The sequence below is a fragment of the Rhipicephalus sanguineus genome, chromosome 11, assembly GCF_013339695.2.
Source record: "Rhipicephalus sanguineus isolate Rsan-2018 chromosome 11, BIME_Rsan_1.4, whole genome shotgun sequence".
In the NCBI taxonomy this organism is placed as follows: domain Eukaryota; kingdom Metazoa; phylum Arthropoda; class Arachnida; order Ixodida; family Ixodidae; genus Rhipicephalus; species Rhipicephalus sanguineus.
This window is the reverse complement of record NC_051186.1, coordinates 6,070,218-6,089,359: the sequence shown is the minus strand read 5'-3', so window position 1 is coordinate 6,089,359 and position 19,142 is coordinate 6,070,218. Positions and strand designations below refer to the sequence as shown.

The following is a 19,142-nucleotide window of genomic DNA, read 5'->3' as shown; positions in this document are numbered from 1 at the left end:
GACGCAAAGGCCTAGTAGGGAGAGGGGCATTCGCTCGTTCGACGAAGCGGTGTTGCCCTCTCTTGAGCCTCGCTGAAGTCAGCGTGATGTTTCCAAAACGTTTTAGCGATTTTAAGTTATTTGTGCAATTACTTTTGACTATTTTCATTACAGATAATATTTTAGACCTTGTTCGATCATTTAACACGGTTTTGAGCATTACTAGCCTTGTTATGGCCTGTATTGAGCGCTTTACTATGAGAGTGACCACGCTACACGAGACCGATCGACGAGAAGCCAGGCTCCTCAAGCGCTCCGCAATTAAAATAGTTTGCAGACCGATTTGAGCCATCTGCGCCAACTGTGTAATTTATTACAATGCTTTAAACAAGTGAATTGCTAGAGATCGCAGCGGTTCAGCCGAACGAGTTTTCAACTTCCCGCGTCATCCTTACGTAGCACTTCTCTTGCTTACGATCTTATTTGATATGTCCGGTCTACGCCGCTGAACCTCTGTTGGGCAGCAAGCCTCGTCTATCTGTGTCACAACGTGCTACGTGTTGACGTGAACTGTAGGACAGTTTAACTGGCGGTTTGTTTTCTTAGAACCATGAATTGCCCTAGCTCACTTCTGTGCCGCAAATCTAACGATTTGCCCCTGTAAAGCTGCTACATCGCGTAAGGCTTGTGAGGTAGCCTGCGAGCAGAGTCGCTTCAGCTCGTCGTCGCAGTGAGCGTCGGACTCGCGCTATCCGATCAAGGCCAGGATCCACACGTCTGTTGCTGTAACTTGGTTAACACGGCAAGCTGGGAGAGTTGGTCAGTTAACATGTTGAGATAAACGTACAGCGCGGCACAAACGAAGGACTAAGAAACAGTCGACACGAGCGCTGACTCACATCTGAGAAACTTATTGCATGCGCAAACGAAATATGCATTTAGACCACATGGTGCGTGCCAGAACAAGAGGAACGGGGGACAAATAATTTAAGTATTCTATTTTCTTTTTGTTGTGGTGTGATAGACGTTTAGTTCACACACGAAGCAGAATCTATGTGCATGTGATATACCTCGACTATCTCTATGCTTGATTTATTTTTTATTGTTGAACAACACAGCAATTTCCTGAAACAGGGGTTCACGATGGCATCTTCTCCAATGTGCTACCAAGTTAGAACTAGAAGAATTTTCGAAAGCAGCGTGATGCTTTCCGAGGCGAACATTTAAGCAACGACATGTTGGCCCGTAATACACTTCGCCACGAGAAAACATGGAGGACGCTTGAGCTTTGCTTTCAAGAGCAGAACGCAATAGTACAATCAGACCGTGCTCGTATCGCCTTCCCATTCGTTAGCCTGGCTTCGCCTCTCGTTGGATATCTAAAGCGTGCCGCAAGGAAAGCCAAAGGGCGGACGGTCTCCGCGTCCAATATCCATGCATGCGGCGCGTCGAAACACGGCCGCACAGTCACGCGGCGGGGCGATGCTGTTGAAAAGCGCGGCCGTGGGCGCTTTGCGCCACATCGCGGGTGATAGTCAAGCCGCTGAAGAACCTCTTAGACGTGCTTACCACCAGCGCTGAACGGTGTATATAAATAACTCGCCGTTAGTACGAATGCTAGACGATGTACTCGTGGTGGCCGAGCGGCTAAACCCATAGCGCGGCCGCGCTCGTGGCTGCAGGTTCGAATCCCCACCCCCACTCGAACTGAAGATCATTTGTCTTTCTTTTTACTTGCATCTACCTCAAATTTTGCTCACGGACAACGCTGGTTTTTCGCTCACAACGATGGACGCTAACACCAACTCCGGAATTTCTGCGAAAGGATCTGTTAACGCTAAAGCGTTAATAGCGGTATTCCATAGACAATCCCCGCGAAGAACGGGAGAGATTTCGGGTGTGCTCAATCTTACATGAGGACACTGACATCTGCCTGGGTTGGTTTGTTAGGTGGCATAACCTATTTCTCCGGTTGCTAGCATAAAGTACCACTTGCACTTTATATTTAGTAGCTACCTTTTCGACATCGGCTGTGCCATCCGCTGTGCCAAGCAATCGCCATCCGCTGTGCGTATGGAACCACTGCAAAATTTCTCTCTGTCTTTCTGCCTCAAAGAATTGAATGCGTAAAATTCCATGGAAGCCGCAGGTGTCGCATGGTCGGAAGCATGTCGCCTTACCAGAAGCCAAAGCAACGTGAGCTCTCGCACTCCAACGTGACATCTCGCGCTAAAGTAGAAGCTAGGGTTAACGCTGCCCTGGATATAATTTATCTTCCCCTGTGAACATCCTTCGCTTGCGTGCGAACGTGCGAACGAATGCACAATAGTTATGCTCTAAAATAGCGCCAATAGGAAAAGCTACCAGCGTGTTCTGCTGGGTGATGCTTGGTCTCACAATGCTTTATCCTTGTTCGCAAAAAGTGACTTGCAATCGCAGAGGTACTGCTCAATTTATATATTTCTGTACGTCACTGAACGAGTTTCGGGACGACGACGATCTATAAGGACCACATTCCAGTTCACATTGCCCGTCTTTTGACAACTGTGTCAGTTGCGTTCACGAATCCAGCATTTTGGCGTCCATCATAATGATGATATATTTTGTAATTTTAAAAATCCAAACGCAATATACAAACATGAAGTTATTCTTTTATCCAGCATTGTACAAGTTTAACGTACCGACATGACGAAATTACCCTTTGAATCCAAATTTATTTCAAGACATAAAAATTAAGTTCTCCACTTCTGTGGGAAAATATGTGGCACTCTCTAGGGTGAGAGACGCTCGTTGCAAGTTTTCATGCAATCGAATTTTGTCTCAAAGTTGTTCCCGTTGCTGCCGCAGCCTCCGTACACAAAAGGTTTGCATGTTCCATTATCGTTGTCGTAGTAGAATCTCTCCAAGCTTCCCAGACATGGTCCACGGTGCGGCGGACGAAGGCACACTTCGTGCAGTATCCCTGCATGCATGTTGGATGATTAAGCAGTTGTAAGTCCACCGTTGCACCATATGTGTCTGTTTTGTGCTAATTGTTGTCGGATGCATTCATGTGTGAAGAGAGCGGGAATTTTATCAGAGGCTTTATTGTGGTCATACACACTGCGCCTCCCTGATTATACCCCTCTCACACGGGGCAACTTAAGTGCACTTTGAGGGAGTGCACTTCGCCGCTAGTGTCATTCGCACGCTGTCACACGGGAAGTCTTAGCGACACTCGCTGCACAGCGCACTTGCCGGTGAGTGCGTCCGCCGAACTCACTTCGTTGCGACGGAGTGTCTAGCCTCGGTACAGTGGCTCGAGAATAAATAAGGTATTATCTAGAGTCGCGTTCATAGCATTTTTTAACAATCGTTTTCGTTATTAGGAATATTCTTATGCATTAAAACAAACTATACCACAAAAAAGCTACACTGCTATTCTCGCTCTCACGCAGTTCACAGCCACGACCGCCAGGGGCATGCCAGCACACGCCGTGCAATGGCCGCAGTCGCCGCGTTTGTACGTAAAGTCTGTTTTAAGGGCTGTTTATAGCTGTAACACAATATTGCTTAAAAACCATTGCCTAAAATAACAAACAACTGTTGTGCTACTAAATGACCCATCGCCATTAACATCATTTCCAAAGTACACTTCCCTTTCTCGTGTAGCAGCGCGCCGCCAAAGTGACATTCTGGGGCCGTAAGTGCACTCGCTCAAAATGACACGAAATTTGCCAGTGTCACCGGGGTATTATACTCCCAGATTCGAAGCAGAGGCCTTAGTAATTTTTTTAGGCCTTCGAAAACATGCAGGAGAATATACGGCAGTTTTACATTAAAACTGATTCGCTGTCTCAATGTACGTCTCGCAGTACGTCTTGTCCGTCGGAGTGTGTTGTTCTGAATGCTTTCCCATCGTCAACCCCTAAATAGTTGCGTACAGGCCGGTTCGTATGGGTATCAGGTATCCTTGGCGTATTTCAAAATTAAGATGTCTGATACTCCTGCACGGTGGTCGCTAGATACTACGGTAATGTCTTTGAGTCTTATACAGCTTTTACTACTGAGTCTAGATTCCGTAAATGTTCCTGACTCTAAGATGCCACAAAAATGAAAGTACCAATTCGAGAATGTGGTCTTTTTTTAATGCTTGAGACAATAAATAGCATCCCAGTCACAAGTTGGCAATGTCTATTACAAAATTTCGATGACGTATAGACCCTTTTCATAAATACGCCACCTGACGGTGGGCTTTTCGTCAGTTTCGCTTCGCAAAGGATTGTGGGATAGCCAGCGCCATCGTGAGGGCATGGAAAGCGAGCCGTCAAATGCGTGAGTGCTGTGATGTTTGTGTTGGCGGCTAGTTCTCTGTGTCATCCGCTGAAATCTCACCGTTTGCGTGCTTGAACGAGCTCTTAGTACTCTCTGTTGGTCTTTCTGAGGTGCTTCTAATGCACAGTGAGCAACATTTTGTACCCTTCAACGGGTTGGACGAGCAGTTTGGCTCGACTGCCGCGGTTGCGGGACCGTGACCACAGCCAACTCGCGTGCGCGCCCGGACCGGGAAAAAAGGTTCGCTGAAGCTGCAAACTACAAACTTCTCACCGAAGGAAAGGAAGGACGTCACTGTCGCGGAACTATGCGACCGCAACTGGTGAAAGTTCTGTCTACCGCAAGCCACACCACGCAACTATTTTCCGGACGCCACGCGTTGGGTATATTTGTATGCAGTGGCGTAGCCAGGGGGGGGGGGGGGGGGCACACCGAGCCCATGCCCCCCTTGGGGCACACCAGGCACGTGCCCCCCCCCCCCCCCCCGATATTTTTTTTGCCATGGGTACACAGAACACAAAATGACACTCGACCACATCTGCCTTCCCGGCCCCCACTTCAGATCAAGGTGGTGCCCCCCCCCCCCCCCGAAAAAAATTTGTGCCTACGCCCCTGTTTGTATGTACTAAAAAATGTTGACACGTGGCTTACGATATGCGAGTACTGTCGCTACTAAATGAACGGTACGCAACTTAATTTTTATTTTTCTGGCTAGCCTTACGAACCCTCGCGGTATTTATGCACAAACAATCTATCGCAATTCACCGCATGCAGGCACTAGGGAGAAGAATATTCATTCGTAAAAGCAAGGCTACACATGGCGCTGTGAAATAAGCACGTCTGTTTCTGTAGCGCGTTTACAAAACGGCGTCCTTCCGCACGTTCGTTTTACATCACGTACGGAGAGAGAGCACGTGCGTTTGTTGTTTTATCGCGTACCTTATCGCTGTTCTCGTCGCGATATCCTCGCTGGTGGCACATGTTAACGCAGCACGTCTGCACCATTGCAGCACGCCGTCTCTACGAAAAACGTTGATGACAGTTCACGATTCGGTGGTGCTGAAATGTGACGCACTGGCACGTTGCCGAAGCCTGCGTCGTCTGCTGCGGTGCCCTCACAATGGCGGCAGACTGTAGTTTGCGTGCGCGGCGCTAGGGGCGCCCTTTTTCGAAAAGGGTCTATACCACAACTTAAGTTTTATTTACATAGATCTGGTTTGGTATCATCTCATCTATGCTGTTACTGTCAAGAGCCTGAAAACATTGATCATTTTGACTTACCTGCCGTCTTTTTACCATTTACAAAACAATTCATCTCGAAATTTTATTGAAAAAATGAATAAATTTTCCTTTGGAGCGCCTTCACTGGGCTGCAGCATCAGGAACGCTTGCTTAGCCGTATGCAATTTTCATGGTGACACAAGAAGACTTCGTTGCTTTAAATATTTTCAGTTATATTATGTACTTCGGAATTTCTCTCGCTAGTTTATTGTATTCCATATAAATATATTATTGCTTATTTTTATGGCTACATGAACTAGTCATTTTTTCAATCTGCGTTTATACCATAGGCGACAGATGTTTTAAATGCGAAGTATTTCTTAGCGAACTTCTGCGAGTTTGAGCGTATCTATCTATCTATCTATCTATCTATCTATCTATCTATCTATCTATCTATCTATCTATCTATCTATCTATCTATCTATCTATCTATCTATCTATCTATCTATCTAGCCGCCTACGACTTTGTGCTCTCCTGGCGGTTCCGTTATTCGGATGTATACCAAAATTGGTATGGAATAACATGACCGTATTACGAACATAAATGACAGTTCATAACATGAAAATCTTGACATGCATGTCATGGACAGCATGATTTACATTCCATGGCCTTATGGCTCTTGCGGCCTTTCCGTTAGTTTCATATATACCGAAACTGGTATGACGTGCCAAAAGTTCATGGCGAACATAATGACAGGTCCTAACGTGCAAATCATGACACGCATGTCATGTGCGGCATGATTTACATGACATGGTCTCGGGGCGCTCGCGGCCGTTTAAATGAATGGATGTATACGAAAACTGGTATGACGAGACATTTCGACATGACGAACATAACTGACACGTGGTAACATGAAAATCATGACACGCGTGTCATGCACGTCATGATTTACATGCCACGCTCATGACGCACTCGCGGCCGTTTCGCTAGGTTGATATACACCAAAATTGGTATTGCGCGATGTGACTGTATGAAGAACATGAATAACAGGTGATAACATAAAAACTATGACATGCATGTCATGTATGTCATGATTTACATGCCACGCTCATGGTGCATTCGCGGCCGTTTCGCTGGCTTGAAATACACCAAAATTGGTATTGCGCGACGCGACTGTATCACGAACGTAAATTAGAGGTGGTAACATGAAAATCATGAAATGCGTGTCATGTACGACATGATTTACATGGCACACTCATGGTGCGCTCGCGGCCGTTTCGCTAGATTGATATGCACCAAAATTGGTATTGCGCGATGTGACTATCAAGAACATGAATAACAGCGTGTAACATGAAAACCATGACATGCATGTCATGATTTACATGCCACGCTCATGGTGCATTCGCGGACGTTTCACTAGCTTGATATACGCCAAAATTGATATTGCGCGACGCGCCTGTATGACGAACGTAAATGAGAGGTGGTAACATGAAAATCGTGACAGGCAAGTCATCTGCGACATGATTTACATGCCAAGCTGATGATGCGCTCGCGGCCGTTTCGCTCGCTTGAGTTACACCAAAATTGGTATTGCGCAACGTGACTGTATGACAAACATATATGACAGGTGTAACTTGAAAATAATGATATGCATATTATTTACGGCATGATTTACATGCCACTGTTATGGTGCGCTTCCGGCCGTTTAGATAACTGGATATATACCAAAATTGGTATGGCATGACAGGAGTGCGTGATGAACATAATTGACCGGTCATGCAGTGTATATACCAGAATATACGTTTCATTGGCATGGTATATACCACATTGTAAATGCACGCGTGCATGGCAAACATGCGATATATGGTGAACTGGATGCCATGGCATGAATGATTTCATTTGGCTCAAATATAAACAAAGCGATGTATGCAGCTCTTTGCTGGCTGCTTCGCATTACATCGATTCTCACCGTGCGTGGGATCTGCCGGATTTTTTATCTTCCTTTGTCTCAATTCAGAAAATTTCCTCTTATATTAACAGAGGGTTTCATAGCCAATACCCCGTAGTGGGAAGGAGCCAAGAATGAATGTTCAAGCAAGCAAGCAACCAAGCAAGCAAGATCGCCGGGACGACAGCCTGCAGTCGGGGGCTGGAACTTGACCATTGAATGCGGTTGTTCTGGTTTCCTCCAGGATTTTCCCAACAGGCATCAACAGCAGCAGTAATTACAGAAACTAAATTAACTAAACTTTAATTAGTATCGACAGGCGCTCGGGTCAAATTGGGGAAGGGATGTGTTTCCTGTTGACGACCCATTCGCGCTTTCAGATTTAGGAGAAATCGGCCTCTAATAATTATTGCGGAGTAACGATATTTCACCAAATTCATCGGAGAAACGGAAACCGAGACGCAGATCAGCGCGACTAGGTGGCGTCAAGAATGACCGCAGTGTTCACGACCATGAGTGCTGTGGTGTTCTTCTGCGTTCGCTAACGTTCGCGCTCACTGCGTGCGCAAGCGCACCCCTGACGCCACGAAGTGAAGTCAATGAGTGGCTGACGCAACGACCCTCGCTCATTCTGGACGTCTCGGCAGCTTATGGTCGTAGCGTTCATCCACATTTTCTAAAAAGCCGGCGCAAACAAGACGGAACACAAGAAAGGAAGGACACAGTACGAGCGCTGTCTAAGAAATGAAGGTTTAATGAAACAAAAAGAGAAGGCGACATCAATTCCAACTCGCCCACCTCTATACCTTATTGCAATACGTTCATCCACGTTTCGATTTTGACTTCACCGGAGAAATTGGCCAGATTATTTCATTCTGCTAAAATTACCGGCCTCCGCTTTCTGGAAATCTCAAATCGCCAACGAATTTTTTTTGCGGAAAGTACTCCCATTTTCACGTTTCAACCGACCGCCTGCCTCCATTACTTAACAAGCTAACTAATTGAATTTCCTCATTTACTGCCGCAACTGAAGCTCTAGTCATCTTATGATGTCTGCTGCCAGAGTCGTGATAATAATCAGTCTCCCACGTGCTTTAGCTACAAAACAAGGCATCTCTCGAAGATATCACTCTTTTGGTGTTATCAACAGATTCAAAGATTGCCGCTAGACATGCCACAGTCACGTGCGCGGCCCGACATTTATAAACAAACGTTCGACGAATTTTATAATCTCCTGCCTTTCATCAGAGGTATTCCTCATCTCATCGCACCCCTTCGTACATTGTTTAAGTCAACATTGTTGCAATCAGTACCGTTAGAGCATAAAGAAGGACGTATGAACACAGATCATTGCAATGCCACATGCCGGCTTACCTGCAGGCAATTCATCCACCACTTCGCTGTTCTGCTGGGCGATCCCGATTGCTGTGTGTTCAGGAAAAAAGAGAACGCGCACAAAACAATCATTTAGGGTCGTGTGGAGACGATTACGATTTCGACAGGTTGCCCGTGATATATGAATTAATAAACTTATAACGCAAGACAACATTCGAAGGCTGCAACGATCTCAACGTTTGCAGGCTGCACCAATCAATGTTGCCTAATTTGCACTAAATGTTTCATGCCACAAAAGGAGGGAAACCGGGAGAGAGGAAAGACAGGGATGTTAACCGGGTTGGCATAACCGGTATGCTACCCTGCAAAGGGGGAAGGGATGGGGCAGATTGAAAGAAGAGTGAAGAAAGAGAGAAAGAGAATATTTTACGTGGACTAAGAGGGGTGATGTGATATTACTATCAGAACGCTGTCGTCACCATTTCATTTTGTGGAGAAGTTAACAGCTTGTCAGGGGGCAAATTGGAGAAGGTATCTCAAACATGACAGGTAAAACATGAAACGGCAGGAAATGGAAGATGGAAGCTTGCGATGAAAAAATTCGTAAACAGAGGGTGGGTGCTCGAACCGACGTTTCGACAAGTGGACTTGTCTTCTTGAAGGCTGGAACCAGTTCCTGCCTTGCAGAAAACAAGTACACTTATCGCACCGCTGGCTCGAACACCCCACCCTCAGTTTACCGATTTATTCAATGTAAACCATGAGTTGCTTAAGAACTCAGTAAACATTTAACCCTAGAAGTTATAACAATACCTTAGCAAGCTACTCACTAGCCGTGATGTAAAGCTTTTACGTTATAACTGGCGTATAAAATACAAATACGCGATGGTTAGCAACAAAAATAGGCGAAGAAATTCACTATTGGTGAGGCACGACGTACACGACCACTTACAAGCATCATTGCGCAAAGGAAGACCGCTGAACAAGTAGACAATTGAGCAACTTGATACAAACAAACTAATATGTGTGAATTGTGCCGCTCTAAAATGGATCCACCTCAAATACTTGTGTCCGAACACCCTTTTCTTCACGTTGAGAGAGGGCGAAGTGTGAGATTTTAAATATTCTACATCTTTCACTTTAAACGTCACGAACGCAAGAGAGTAACTCATCAGTCGATAGATTCTTAGACGACATCAGTTTACACGATCATATAACTGAAAAGTTGTTTAGCGCCTCACCACAAGAAATTAACAAATTAATGTGATCAAAAAAGTTTGAATGACCTACAGTGGACCTTAGGAAAACCATTCATTTAAAAGGTGTATAGAAGAGTCACATTTCAAGGAAACCCTGAAGTTTTACTTGCGCAGCTGACTGTGTAGCACAAGCACTGAAAAATTTATGACCTCGTTTAGTTTTCCCCATCTGCTATTCTCTGTTGTCTACTAGTGCCCACAAAACAATTCGGAGCGCCGGAGCGGTGGACGCTCGTCGGTGGAGTGCGCCGGTGAAAAAGTAGTACCACGATCTGCGCATGTGTGATATGCCTAGCAAGCTCGCCTCCATCCCCAGGGCATCTAGATAAGTGTTTCTTATCTCCAAAAGAATAGAGTTGGGTGCCTTTTAGCGTTAAATAAAGGAGGGGGGGGAGCTGTGCTGATGGGGGCTCTGGAACTATCTGTGCGCGCGCGTGCATTCGCGTTAATGAGCATCAGTGTCTTTGAAAGCGAGATGATTGACTGTTCATTAGCCACGGATTGTCACCGTCCGATCTCCCGTCGCCGATAACACTTCTAGTAGCAAAAACCATAAATGAGCATACTACACCTCTACAGTTCATTAAGCACAAAGTAACCAAGACTACTTTAACGAAATTAGAGAAAATAACAAGACCAAGACATGGACACCAGACTGCATGTTTATTAAAGCGTGCTAAAGTGTATTACTAATCAAATGAATGCAATTACGCATAATTAAAAGTATTGCAAACAGTAATACGACTACTCAATATGACAAATTTATGATAAAACTCATCACGCAATTTTAGGACTAGTTAAGAGTTCACGTAAGTTCGATAATTATTAAGAGTTAATTAAAATTTCATATTTGAGAGTTAAGTCGCGCCACAGGATTACGCGTGCGTTCAGAGATTCCGCTGCACAGTGCGCGAGCGCCCCGTGGCCTATGGGTTGTCGTGCTGTCGCAGCGCTACGAGGGACAAAGAGTATGGGTTTTAACGCAAGGCAACACCTATCTAGATATACTAGAGAGCGAGGCTTCCTTGCAAGGGATGCCGCGCACGCGCAGACCATGGCTGTATTTTTCCGCGGGTGCGCTCCGCCGACGAGCGGCCACCAGTCCGGCGCTCCGAATTCTTGTGTGGGCACTTATATACGTAAAGCTCTGGGCCCAGTGGCATAGGCAGGAATTTTTTTCGGGTGGGGGGGAGGGGGTCACTTAGTTGATGCGACATTGGGTCTGTGCAGATAAGTGGGGTCGAGCGTCATTTTGTGCGCTGTGTCCCATGGGAAAAATTTTTTCGGGGGGTGGGGGGCTGGGGCCCGGTGTGTCCCCCCCCCCCCCCCCCGGCAATGAAACTGTGATTGCCAGACGGCTCTTTGCATTTCGACCAACTGGAAAGAGAACTGACTACGCCGGACACGAACCCGTGACTCCTAAGTTGACGCCGCAGAATCAAATTCAGTCTGGACTCTGAGCGGCCGATCATTTTGTTAAATATTGTTTTGGTGAGCACTTGCAACTATGTCATAGAAGAGTTCTTGGCATCGAAATGAAGCGCTTTTCTTTTTCTTATGAAAGAACGTTAAGCACCATGAGGTTCTTCAAGAAAATATGCGGGTTGATGTCTTAAACATGAGAGGACGTCAGTTTGTAGCCAGTGCAAAGGTAGAAGATGTCGCACAGCGCCATAGGATATTGCCACACCAAAATATGTATAATAGCCTGCTTCTATGTCAATGTTAATTGTTTTGTTTATTCCGTTCTATGCAAGAAGTTGAAATGTAAAGCTTTCACAGCCCCGAGGTAAGCCCTTATCTGGAGCTGAACTGCGCAGTGCACTTAAATTGCCAATCCTCTGGGTTCGCGTTTTTCTATCGCTTCTTTTACGCCCCCTTGCAACTCCCCCGTGCAAAGTAGCACACTGAACGAATTCTACCGTTGCCTGATTCCGCGGTCTCTTTCCTTCAATAAAGCTTGTATGATTTTTCCCATTACTAGATACTGTAACAGGCCTGTAGTAACGAGTTTCAGGACATCACACCTAAGGGCTTGAGGAAGAGTTCTATGAAACCAAAATTGACGTAGAAATTAGGAATTGAGAACGAAAACAGTAATATACCGTTCGTTTTCCGAAGACCTGCAGAGTTTTCACTGTCTACTTATTTCTATCATTTTCTTGTACCTAGTGTGAGCTCGCAAATGGATATTACTGTGGCCTATTACCAACAGCATCTCTTATTCTGCGAGACATAGTCACACTCGGCTAGCCGGAATATGATACAACACGTGGAACAAATAGTTATCTCACCCTTTAGATTCGTGCATGTCTTCTCGCACTGTTCCTTCGTCTTATACAGGTTCGCGTTGCCGCCGCAGCCGCTGTAGAAGAACAGTTTGCATCTCTGAGCGTCTGAGTGGTACCACCATCTCGGCAGATCGAGGTTGCAGCTTCCTCTTTCCGACTTCGCCATGCATTGCAACGCGAAATCTTGCGCCGCTGAAAGCAACAGAGTAATCGGAATGTTCTGTGAGCAGCCTCACAGAAATACATTTGCACCTTTCTTTTAAGTGCTGCATATTCGAGGCACTGTTTTGATGAAAATGTGGCTGCTATAGCACTTTATCACATGTGGTGCCACTAAATGGAAGTTAACGCTTGTTCATCCGTTGTTACGAGTACGTACACACAACCTTTGGACAAAGCAGCAGATTATACACATTTTTAAAGTCGTTAGTGAAGCGGACACCGCACCGAATGTATTGCTTTTATGTTTATTACTAAAATACCACACTCTACATTGTGTTCGGGGAACATATCCACACGCTAAGCCGCTAAAATTATCAAATGTGCGACCGCTACGGCAAGGATTGTTTCAGGCATACAATTGCGTATGCAGTGCATCAATAAAATCTGTCACAGACGCCTGACGTTACTTGTCTGCCCAGAAGAGCTTCATCTGTCGAGTAGGAAATAATGTTTTGTTGCGCACAATATGTCACAGTGTTGTTTGTAATCTATAAATGCAGTGCAATAATTGTAGTGTTGTACAAAATGCCTGTAACGTGTCTAAACAGGACGGCAGTTCTGCGAAATATGGAGACTTCAAGCGATGAGAAATCGCTGATCTGAGTTCCAGCTTTGAAGAAGACATGTCCAGTCATTTTGCTTTACCAAAACATAGGTATATGCCGTGGCGTGCCACAGTTTTCCGTACTCACCACGATTGGCCTACATTTTTTAAGGAAAGGGAAAATTTTTAAGGGCTCGCTTTTCCTTGTTATACATAATAATAATGAGCACTAACAGACAATAACGCCAAGGAAAGTATAGGGGACGTTATTCGTAGTAAATGTAATGTAAATGTGAAGAAAGAGAAGTGGACGAAAAGATAGCTTGCCGCGGACAGGGACCGAACCTGCGACCTCCGAATAACGCGTCCGATGCTCTACCAACTGAGCTACCGCGGCGGCCATCCCCCCGTCCACTTTATGGGGTATATATGTGTATTGAAACGTGGGAGCGTCAGTCAGCGCCGCCAGTAGCCATGCCGGCGAGTGTGGAACACTCTTTTTCCGCCTGTTTGGCGTCACGTAAGCATGTGAACTTATTACGAGCTGGAAGCTGACCAATAATCCCTCGCATACTACCTGAAAGCATCAAGTCTGCCAGAACGAGACCCTCGCTATGAATGAAGGAAGGTGGAAATTTTATAAGGGCTCGCTTTTCTTTGTTATACACAATATTAATGAGCACTAACAGACAATAATGCGAAGGAAAGTATAGGGGACGTTATTAGTAGTAAATGTGATGTAAATGTGAAGAAAGAAAAGTGAACGAAAAGATAGCTTGCCGCGGGCAGGGACCGAACCTGCGGTATTTTTACCTTTGTACGGAAAGCAATAGTATTTGAATGGGTCTGCTTGGGAGGAGCAATATCGCCCCCGTACATATAACCTCGGCGAGTTTTCCATAACACCAGGGTAAGTAGGAAGAAGCGTGTGAAGCGCTTCTTTCATGTGACGCATACGACACAAGCACTGTGTCATGTGCTTCTTTATTTCTGTCCCGTCCCTGCACCGTTTACTACGATGTTCCTGCTGTATAACCGGGGAATTATCACAAAACCTAGTAGTGTAAAAACCCCTCTAAACACCTTAACGTTTCACTTTCGTGAGTATTTCAGAAAACACGCAAAACTTTGTTTTTGGCCCCATTGTTTTCATTGGGCCTTCCCACTGCCTTGCTTTCCCGTCCTCGCCATATTACGATTGACCTCGTTGATACTGACATGTAAAAAAACGCATTTCTTCAGAATTGAGGGAAAAGGAGAGCGTGGTGTGTGAACCTGGTCAGGAGACATCGAAATTCGCTTCACGTTTCTCAACCTGTTGTATAGTTATCTGTCGCTTGTTGCTACGATGCCCAACTGTAGTGTTGCTTGGAAACCGTGGTGCATCCACACAAAGCATACGTTCTTTTCTTTTAGACAACACAGATTATCCTGTCGTCGTCGCACAACTCTGCAGGCGGGAATACTCTGCCAAAGCTGAAGTGACATTGACGTGACTGTAAATAAAACTCGTTAATTTAGTTAATTATTGATTTCAGGGCCCTTCTTTGTAATGGTAAGCTGTAGGCCGTGCCAATATATGGCATGCCCACTTTTTAGGAACGACGAAAGTGGCACGCATTTTGAAATATTCATCATCAAATCTTAGGTTCGATTTAAGCTGACCGCACCCAGCGTGCACGAAACGCGTCTACTCTGTTACGTCAGAGCTTATCTACTAGTGACATGTGATGAAACTTTGAATGAATGCGCGTAGGGTAAGTCTCTCGACGCGGAAAACGGCCTGTCATCTCATTTCCGCCAGCCGATCGCCTTACCTTTGCGTGTAATTTTTTTGTGCTTATCAGCTTATTTTGGGCTTTGCGCAACAAAAACGCAATATACACTTTTTCTTCATCAGTACTACATAAACTACAGGGGAAGTGACGGTGGTGCTTCTTCTTGTACCCAGGCAAAGCAGTTTTTTTCTGCGCATGTTTATAGTGTAATGAAGAAAGAGATATGCACTACACTTCGCACGCATTGAACAAGCTGTCTACTTGTATGCCTAATAGGACTTGGCGTTCTTCCTGACCAGATTCTCCTCCGACGCGCCTTGATTTGAATTTGTTCACGTGCTTGTCACGAGGAGTTCCGACCTGAGGTACTATAACGGCCGTGCTTCCTGCGCATCGGGTGCGGTCAGGTCCAATATCGACCTTAAAATTCGATGGTGAGTACGTCTAATTACGGCCAACTTTTCTCATTAAAAAAAATATAAGCATGCCGCAAATTCTGATGGCCTGAACCTTCCCATATAAACAGCTGCCATCGAGACATTAACTGAGAAAATTGGGGCAGCTACACTATCGGTGCGAGTAGTGAGGAAGCAGAGGATCCGGTGGCGTTGCCCTCCTCCTTTCTCTCCTTCTCACCCTCACTTTCCTTTCCCACCCCTTGACATACTATACCATGCATGGCTTCGCTTGCTCTCTCTCTTTTTCCTATCTCTATTTCGTGTTTCTTTGTGTTTGTATATCTTTCTCTGACTTTAAATCTTTTTTTTTTTTTCTTTCTTCCCTTTCATTCGTGGACAGTGCGGGTGCGGTAACTCAACAACGCAATAACTCGGCCGGCGCGCTTTCTCTTGCCCCTCTTTTCAATCTTCCGCTTCGCTGCCCGACCATGTGCGCCGAGTACGCCCTCCCCCTGCGCCCATTTGTCCGGCGTGGTAGTCAATAACTTGGATGGCCGGGAGAACGAGCAAACACACACAGAAAAGCAGCTAGAAAAAAAAGACAAAGGGAGAAATAGAGAGCAAGAAAGAGAAAAAAGATAGAAGGAGAGAAATGGATAGAAAGAAATAGAAGAAAGCAAAAGAGAGGAAGAAAGAAAGAGAGAGAAATATAAAGACAAACAGGGAGGGCCGCCCAGACCAGTTGTTCCTTAAGGCTCGGCACCGTTGTTGCGAAGGCTGGCTTCATTTCTTTTTCTTAATGGTTTAAAGTGGTATACTTCGAGTGACAGGTATATTTAGTGGCTAAACATAGGATAAATGTTCTTCAGGACTCACCGTAAGCGCTGCCGAGAAGCGCCAGAAAGACGAACGCCTTCATGTTGACTGCAATACAGAGCGTGACAAACTTGGACAGCCTGGACGTAGGCACTGGCATTTATACAGATGAAGACAATGACTAGCGGGCACGTGCGCCGTGACTGAGTGATTTTTGAGAGTATAGGTCACGAGATAAACGGTCCACCCGCATTCAAGTGTTTAGTGGAACTGCGATGTAGGGACGGTGATATGAATGCTGACGCAAAGTCGATAAGCGGGTGCAATCACGCATCGCATGATGCTTCGTACTTTGTTCGGACAAGTGTAGTTCAGAAACCTGTGCGACCATTTCACTTTGATAGCGACATAGTCTGTGTCTTGTAATCTTCGGTGCAATACTTTCGAACGCACAATCGCGGCTGAGTTACGCAACATCCTGCAACGGAGTCTGCAACAGAGCCTTGAGAACACTCATTCGGTGTGCTTTTCATTGTGTCCCGAAGATGCGCGAATTCATATCAAACTTGAACTTTAGGGAGTTATTCCTTTACTGGAAATATAAATTCGAAGATTACATCACTTACCGAAATGTTGTGAACCAATCATGCTAGCATATTCGAAAATCAGACCGATAATGTCATGCATAACCATGGGTTATATGTGTTAAATCAAGTAGGCACTAAATTCGGGCACAGAGATCGGGTTTTGTTTAGAGCTCCGCAGCCCTTCGATGTCTGCGTGCCCATCCACGGTGGTCTAGTGGTTATGCTGCTCGACGGCTGACCCAGAAGTCGTGGGATCGAATAGCGGCCGCAGCGGCTGCATTTGTCTATGAAGGCGAAAATCATAGAGGCCCGTGTACTTAGATTCAGGTGCACGTTAAAGAACTCCAGCTTGTCTAAATTTCCGGAATCCTCCACTACGGCGTCCGTCATAACAATGTTGTGGTTTTGGTACGTTAAACCGTAATAATTATCGCTATTAAAATATCCTAACAGCAGTAGAACGTCCCGGGACGACCATCTGTAATAAGTGAGGTACAACTCAGAACCCATAATTATAATAGCGCACCATGATATTCGCCTCTGGAATCTTTAAGAGCGCAATTCAGCGATTCATTTGGCTCCGAGGAAGCCAACTGTATAAAGCAACAATTTCTCCCACTGAACACTACATCATAACAACGCATAGTGTTTTTTTGTGTTTTTTTTTTTGTAGTAGCACAAGCAGCGAGCGACAATGTTTTTTCTTTTCCAAAAACTTCGGTCGGGCATTTATATAAGGTTTTCCGAATACTCAGAAAAGTTGCTTTAGAAATAAAACTAAAACAAAGTAGATGGTTCTGCCTCAGTTTAACTGTTATAGTGTGGACGTACGATATTGGAGAATAAATTTACCTAACATACGAGTCGAATAACTGTCCGGGTAATTAGAGAAAGTTAATTGAGTGAGTATGGAGAAAGAGCATGAACGTTGCCCTGTGAGCAGCTGGGGTGGCTTCTGTACCAGGCGGAGCCGATCTCAACAACGCCCTTCGTTCAACGTGGCCTTCGAGATCCGCTGCGGCAGCACGCAAAAGACAAAGTTAACCGATGGAAAACGCCTGAGAACACGAGTGCCGACGTGCGAGGGCCACTGCCAGGCAACAAAGCCAAGGATTTAACTTGGGCAACAAAGTCACGCTGATAATGTTTAAAGCGAGATTTTGAATTTCATAAATACACGCCACAATGAGTGACACAACATTTAGGACTCATTTATTACGCGTCTGCTGATATTTAACATTATAAGATATGAATTATAGTCTGTGTATAAAGTTACCTGATAACGAGCCTCGGTGGTCTAGTGGTTACACTGCTCGACTCCTGACCCAAATTCACGGAATCGAATCCCGGCCGCGGCGGCCGCATTTTCGATGGAGGAGAAAATGCATCAGTCCCTTGCACTTAGATTTAGGTGCACGTCAAAGAACCCTAGGTGGTGAAAATTTTCGGAGCCCTCCACTACGGCGTCCTTCATATCATATTGCGGTTTTAGCACGTTAAACCTCAACAATCATTCTATTAATATTAAAGTTCTCTATATGTGTGACGAAAGTCTGAATGTCTAATAATTAGCGTATTTTCTTGCATTGAACCAAAAGCAATTGGTAAGATGTCGGCAAGTTGGGCTAGTATAATGCAATATGCGTGAATCTTTGATAAACTTATGTCATAATTAATGACACTTCGTGACATAAACGGCATAGGTCATGAAAGGCATGATTGAGGTAAAAAACAACAATTGCGGGCCACATGTGGGATAGCTCAGCGTGTACGAACTAACGTAAGTGGCAGAACGCGAGATACGTGCAATGGTATCTACCGTATTAATTTGTATACAACCAAGATGGTTGCGCAAACTAATTAATAGAATTAGTAAGTAGAAACGAGTAATTAGAACTGATAGTTGGGTCAATTGGTAGACATTCGTTATTAAGAAACGACGCCACGGAATTGGACCGGGGAAAGGAAATACGCGAACGCGCACGGAAAGCGTAGCGTATGGGAAGCAACGATCATAAGATAGCCAATGCTATGACACTGCCGTTTTTAATTTAGCTTCGATCGAGCCCTCGTTAACACGCGCAACAAAGCCCCTCGTGATATGAGGGTTAGTACACCTGCGCGCGCATTTCTTCGCGATGCGAACACCGTTTGCGCTTGCGGCGACATTACGACAGGTTCCAACAATAAACTCGCCTCTTAAAAGATGGTAGAGAGACAGATCTTGGATTATAGCAAGTACCTTGCTAACTGCTTCGTATGACAACGATTCCCACGCTGAGGGCCATGTTTCGTTATATTCTTTATGGGTGCTGGTGTTCCGTGAAATCTAGAAGCTGCGTTCATTTCCGCGAAGCAAAATAGCAAATCGAGTAACACGCAGCAAATTTTTGTATATGCATGCATTTGTATGCATGCAAATCGAATGAATTGCAGCATTTCATGATGC

The 19,142-nt window shown here is 45.2% G+C and overlaps 1 protein-coding gene across 1 annotated transcript; it reads right to left on the bottom strand.

The window, feature by feature from the left end:
• Positions 1-2,641: 2,641 nt before the first annotated feature.
• LOC119374860 (boophilin-H2) lies at positions 2,642-16,222 on the bottom strand. The gene is made up of 4 exons (XM_037645061.1): positions 16,167-16,222; positions 12,352-12,540; positions 8,838-8,888; positions 2,642-2,941 (listed from the first exon to the last, which is right to left on the bottom strand). The coding sequence occupies exons 1-4, from the start codon at positions 16,207-16,209 to the stop codon at positions 2,751-2,753; spliced, it is 474 nt and encodes a 157-aa protein (XP_037500989.1). The 5' UTR covers positions 16,210-16,222; the 3' UTR covers positions 2,642-2,750.
• Between the last annotated feature and the right edge of the window lie 2,920 nt (positions 16,223-19,142).

Bases quoted from the DNA above. Each gene is read 5' to 3' on its own strand.
- LOC119374860 (XM_037645061.1), bottom strand. From the start codon at position 16,209: ATGAAGGCGTTCGTCTTTCTGGCGCTTCTCGGCAGCGCTTACG. The intron at 12,541-16,166 runs GTGAGTCCTGAA...TGTTGCTTTCAG, and splicing joins GCTTCTCGGCAGCGCTTACG to CGGCGCAAGATTTCGCGTTG. The intron at 2,942-8,837 runs GTAAGCCGGCAT...ACATGCATGCAG, and splicing joins GGTGGATGAATTGCCTGCAG to GGATACTGCACGAAGTGTGC.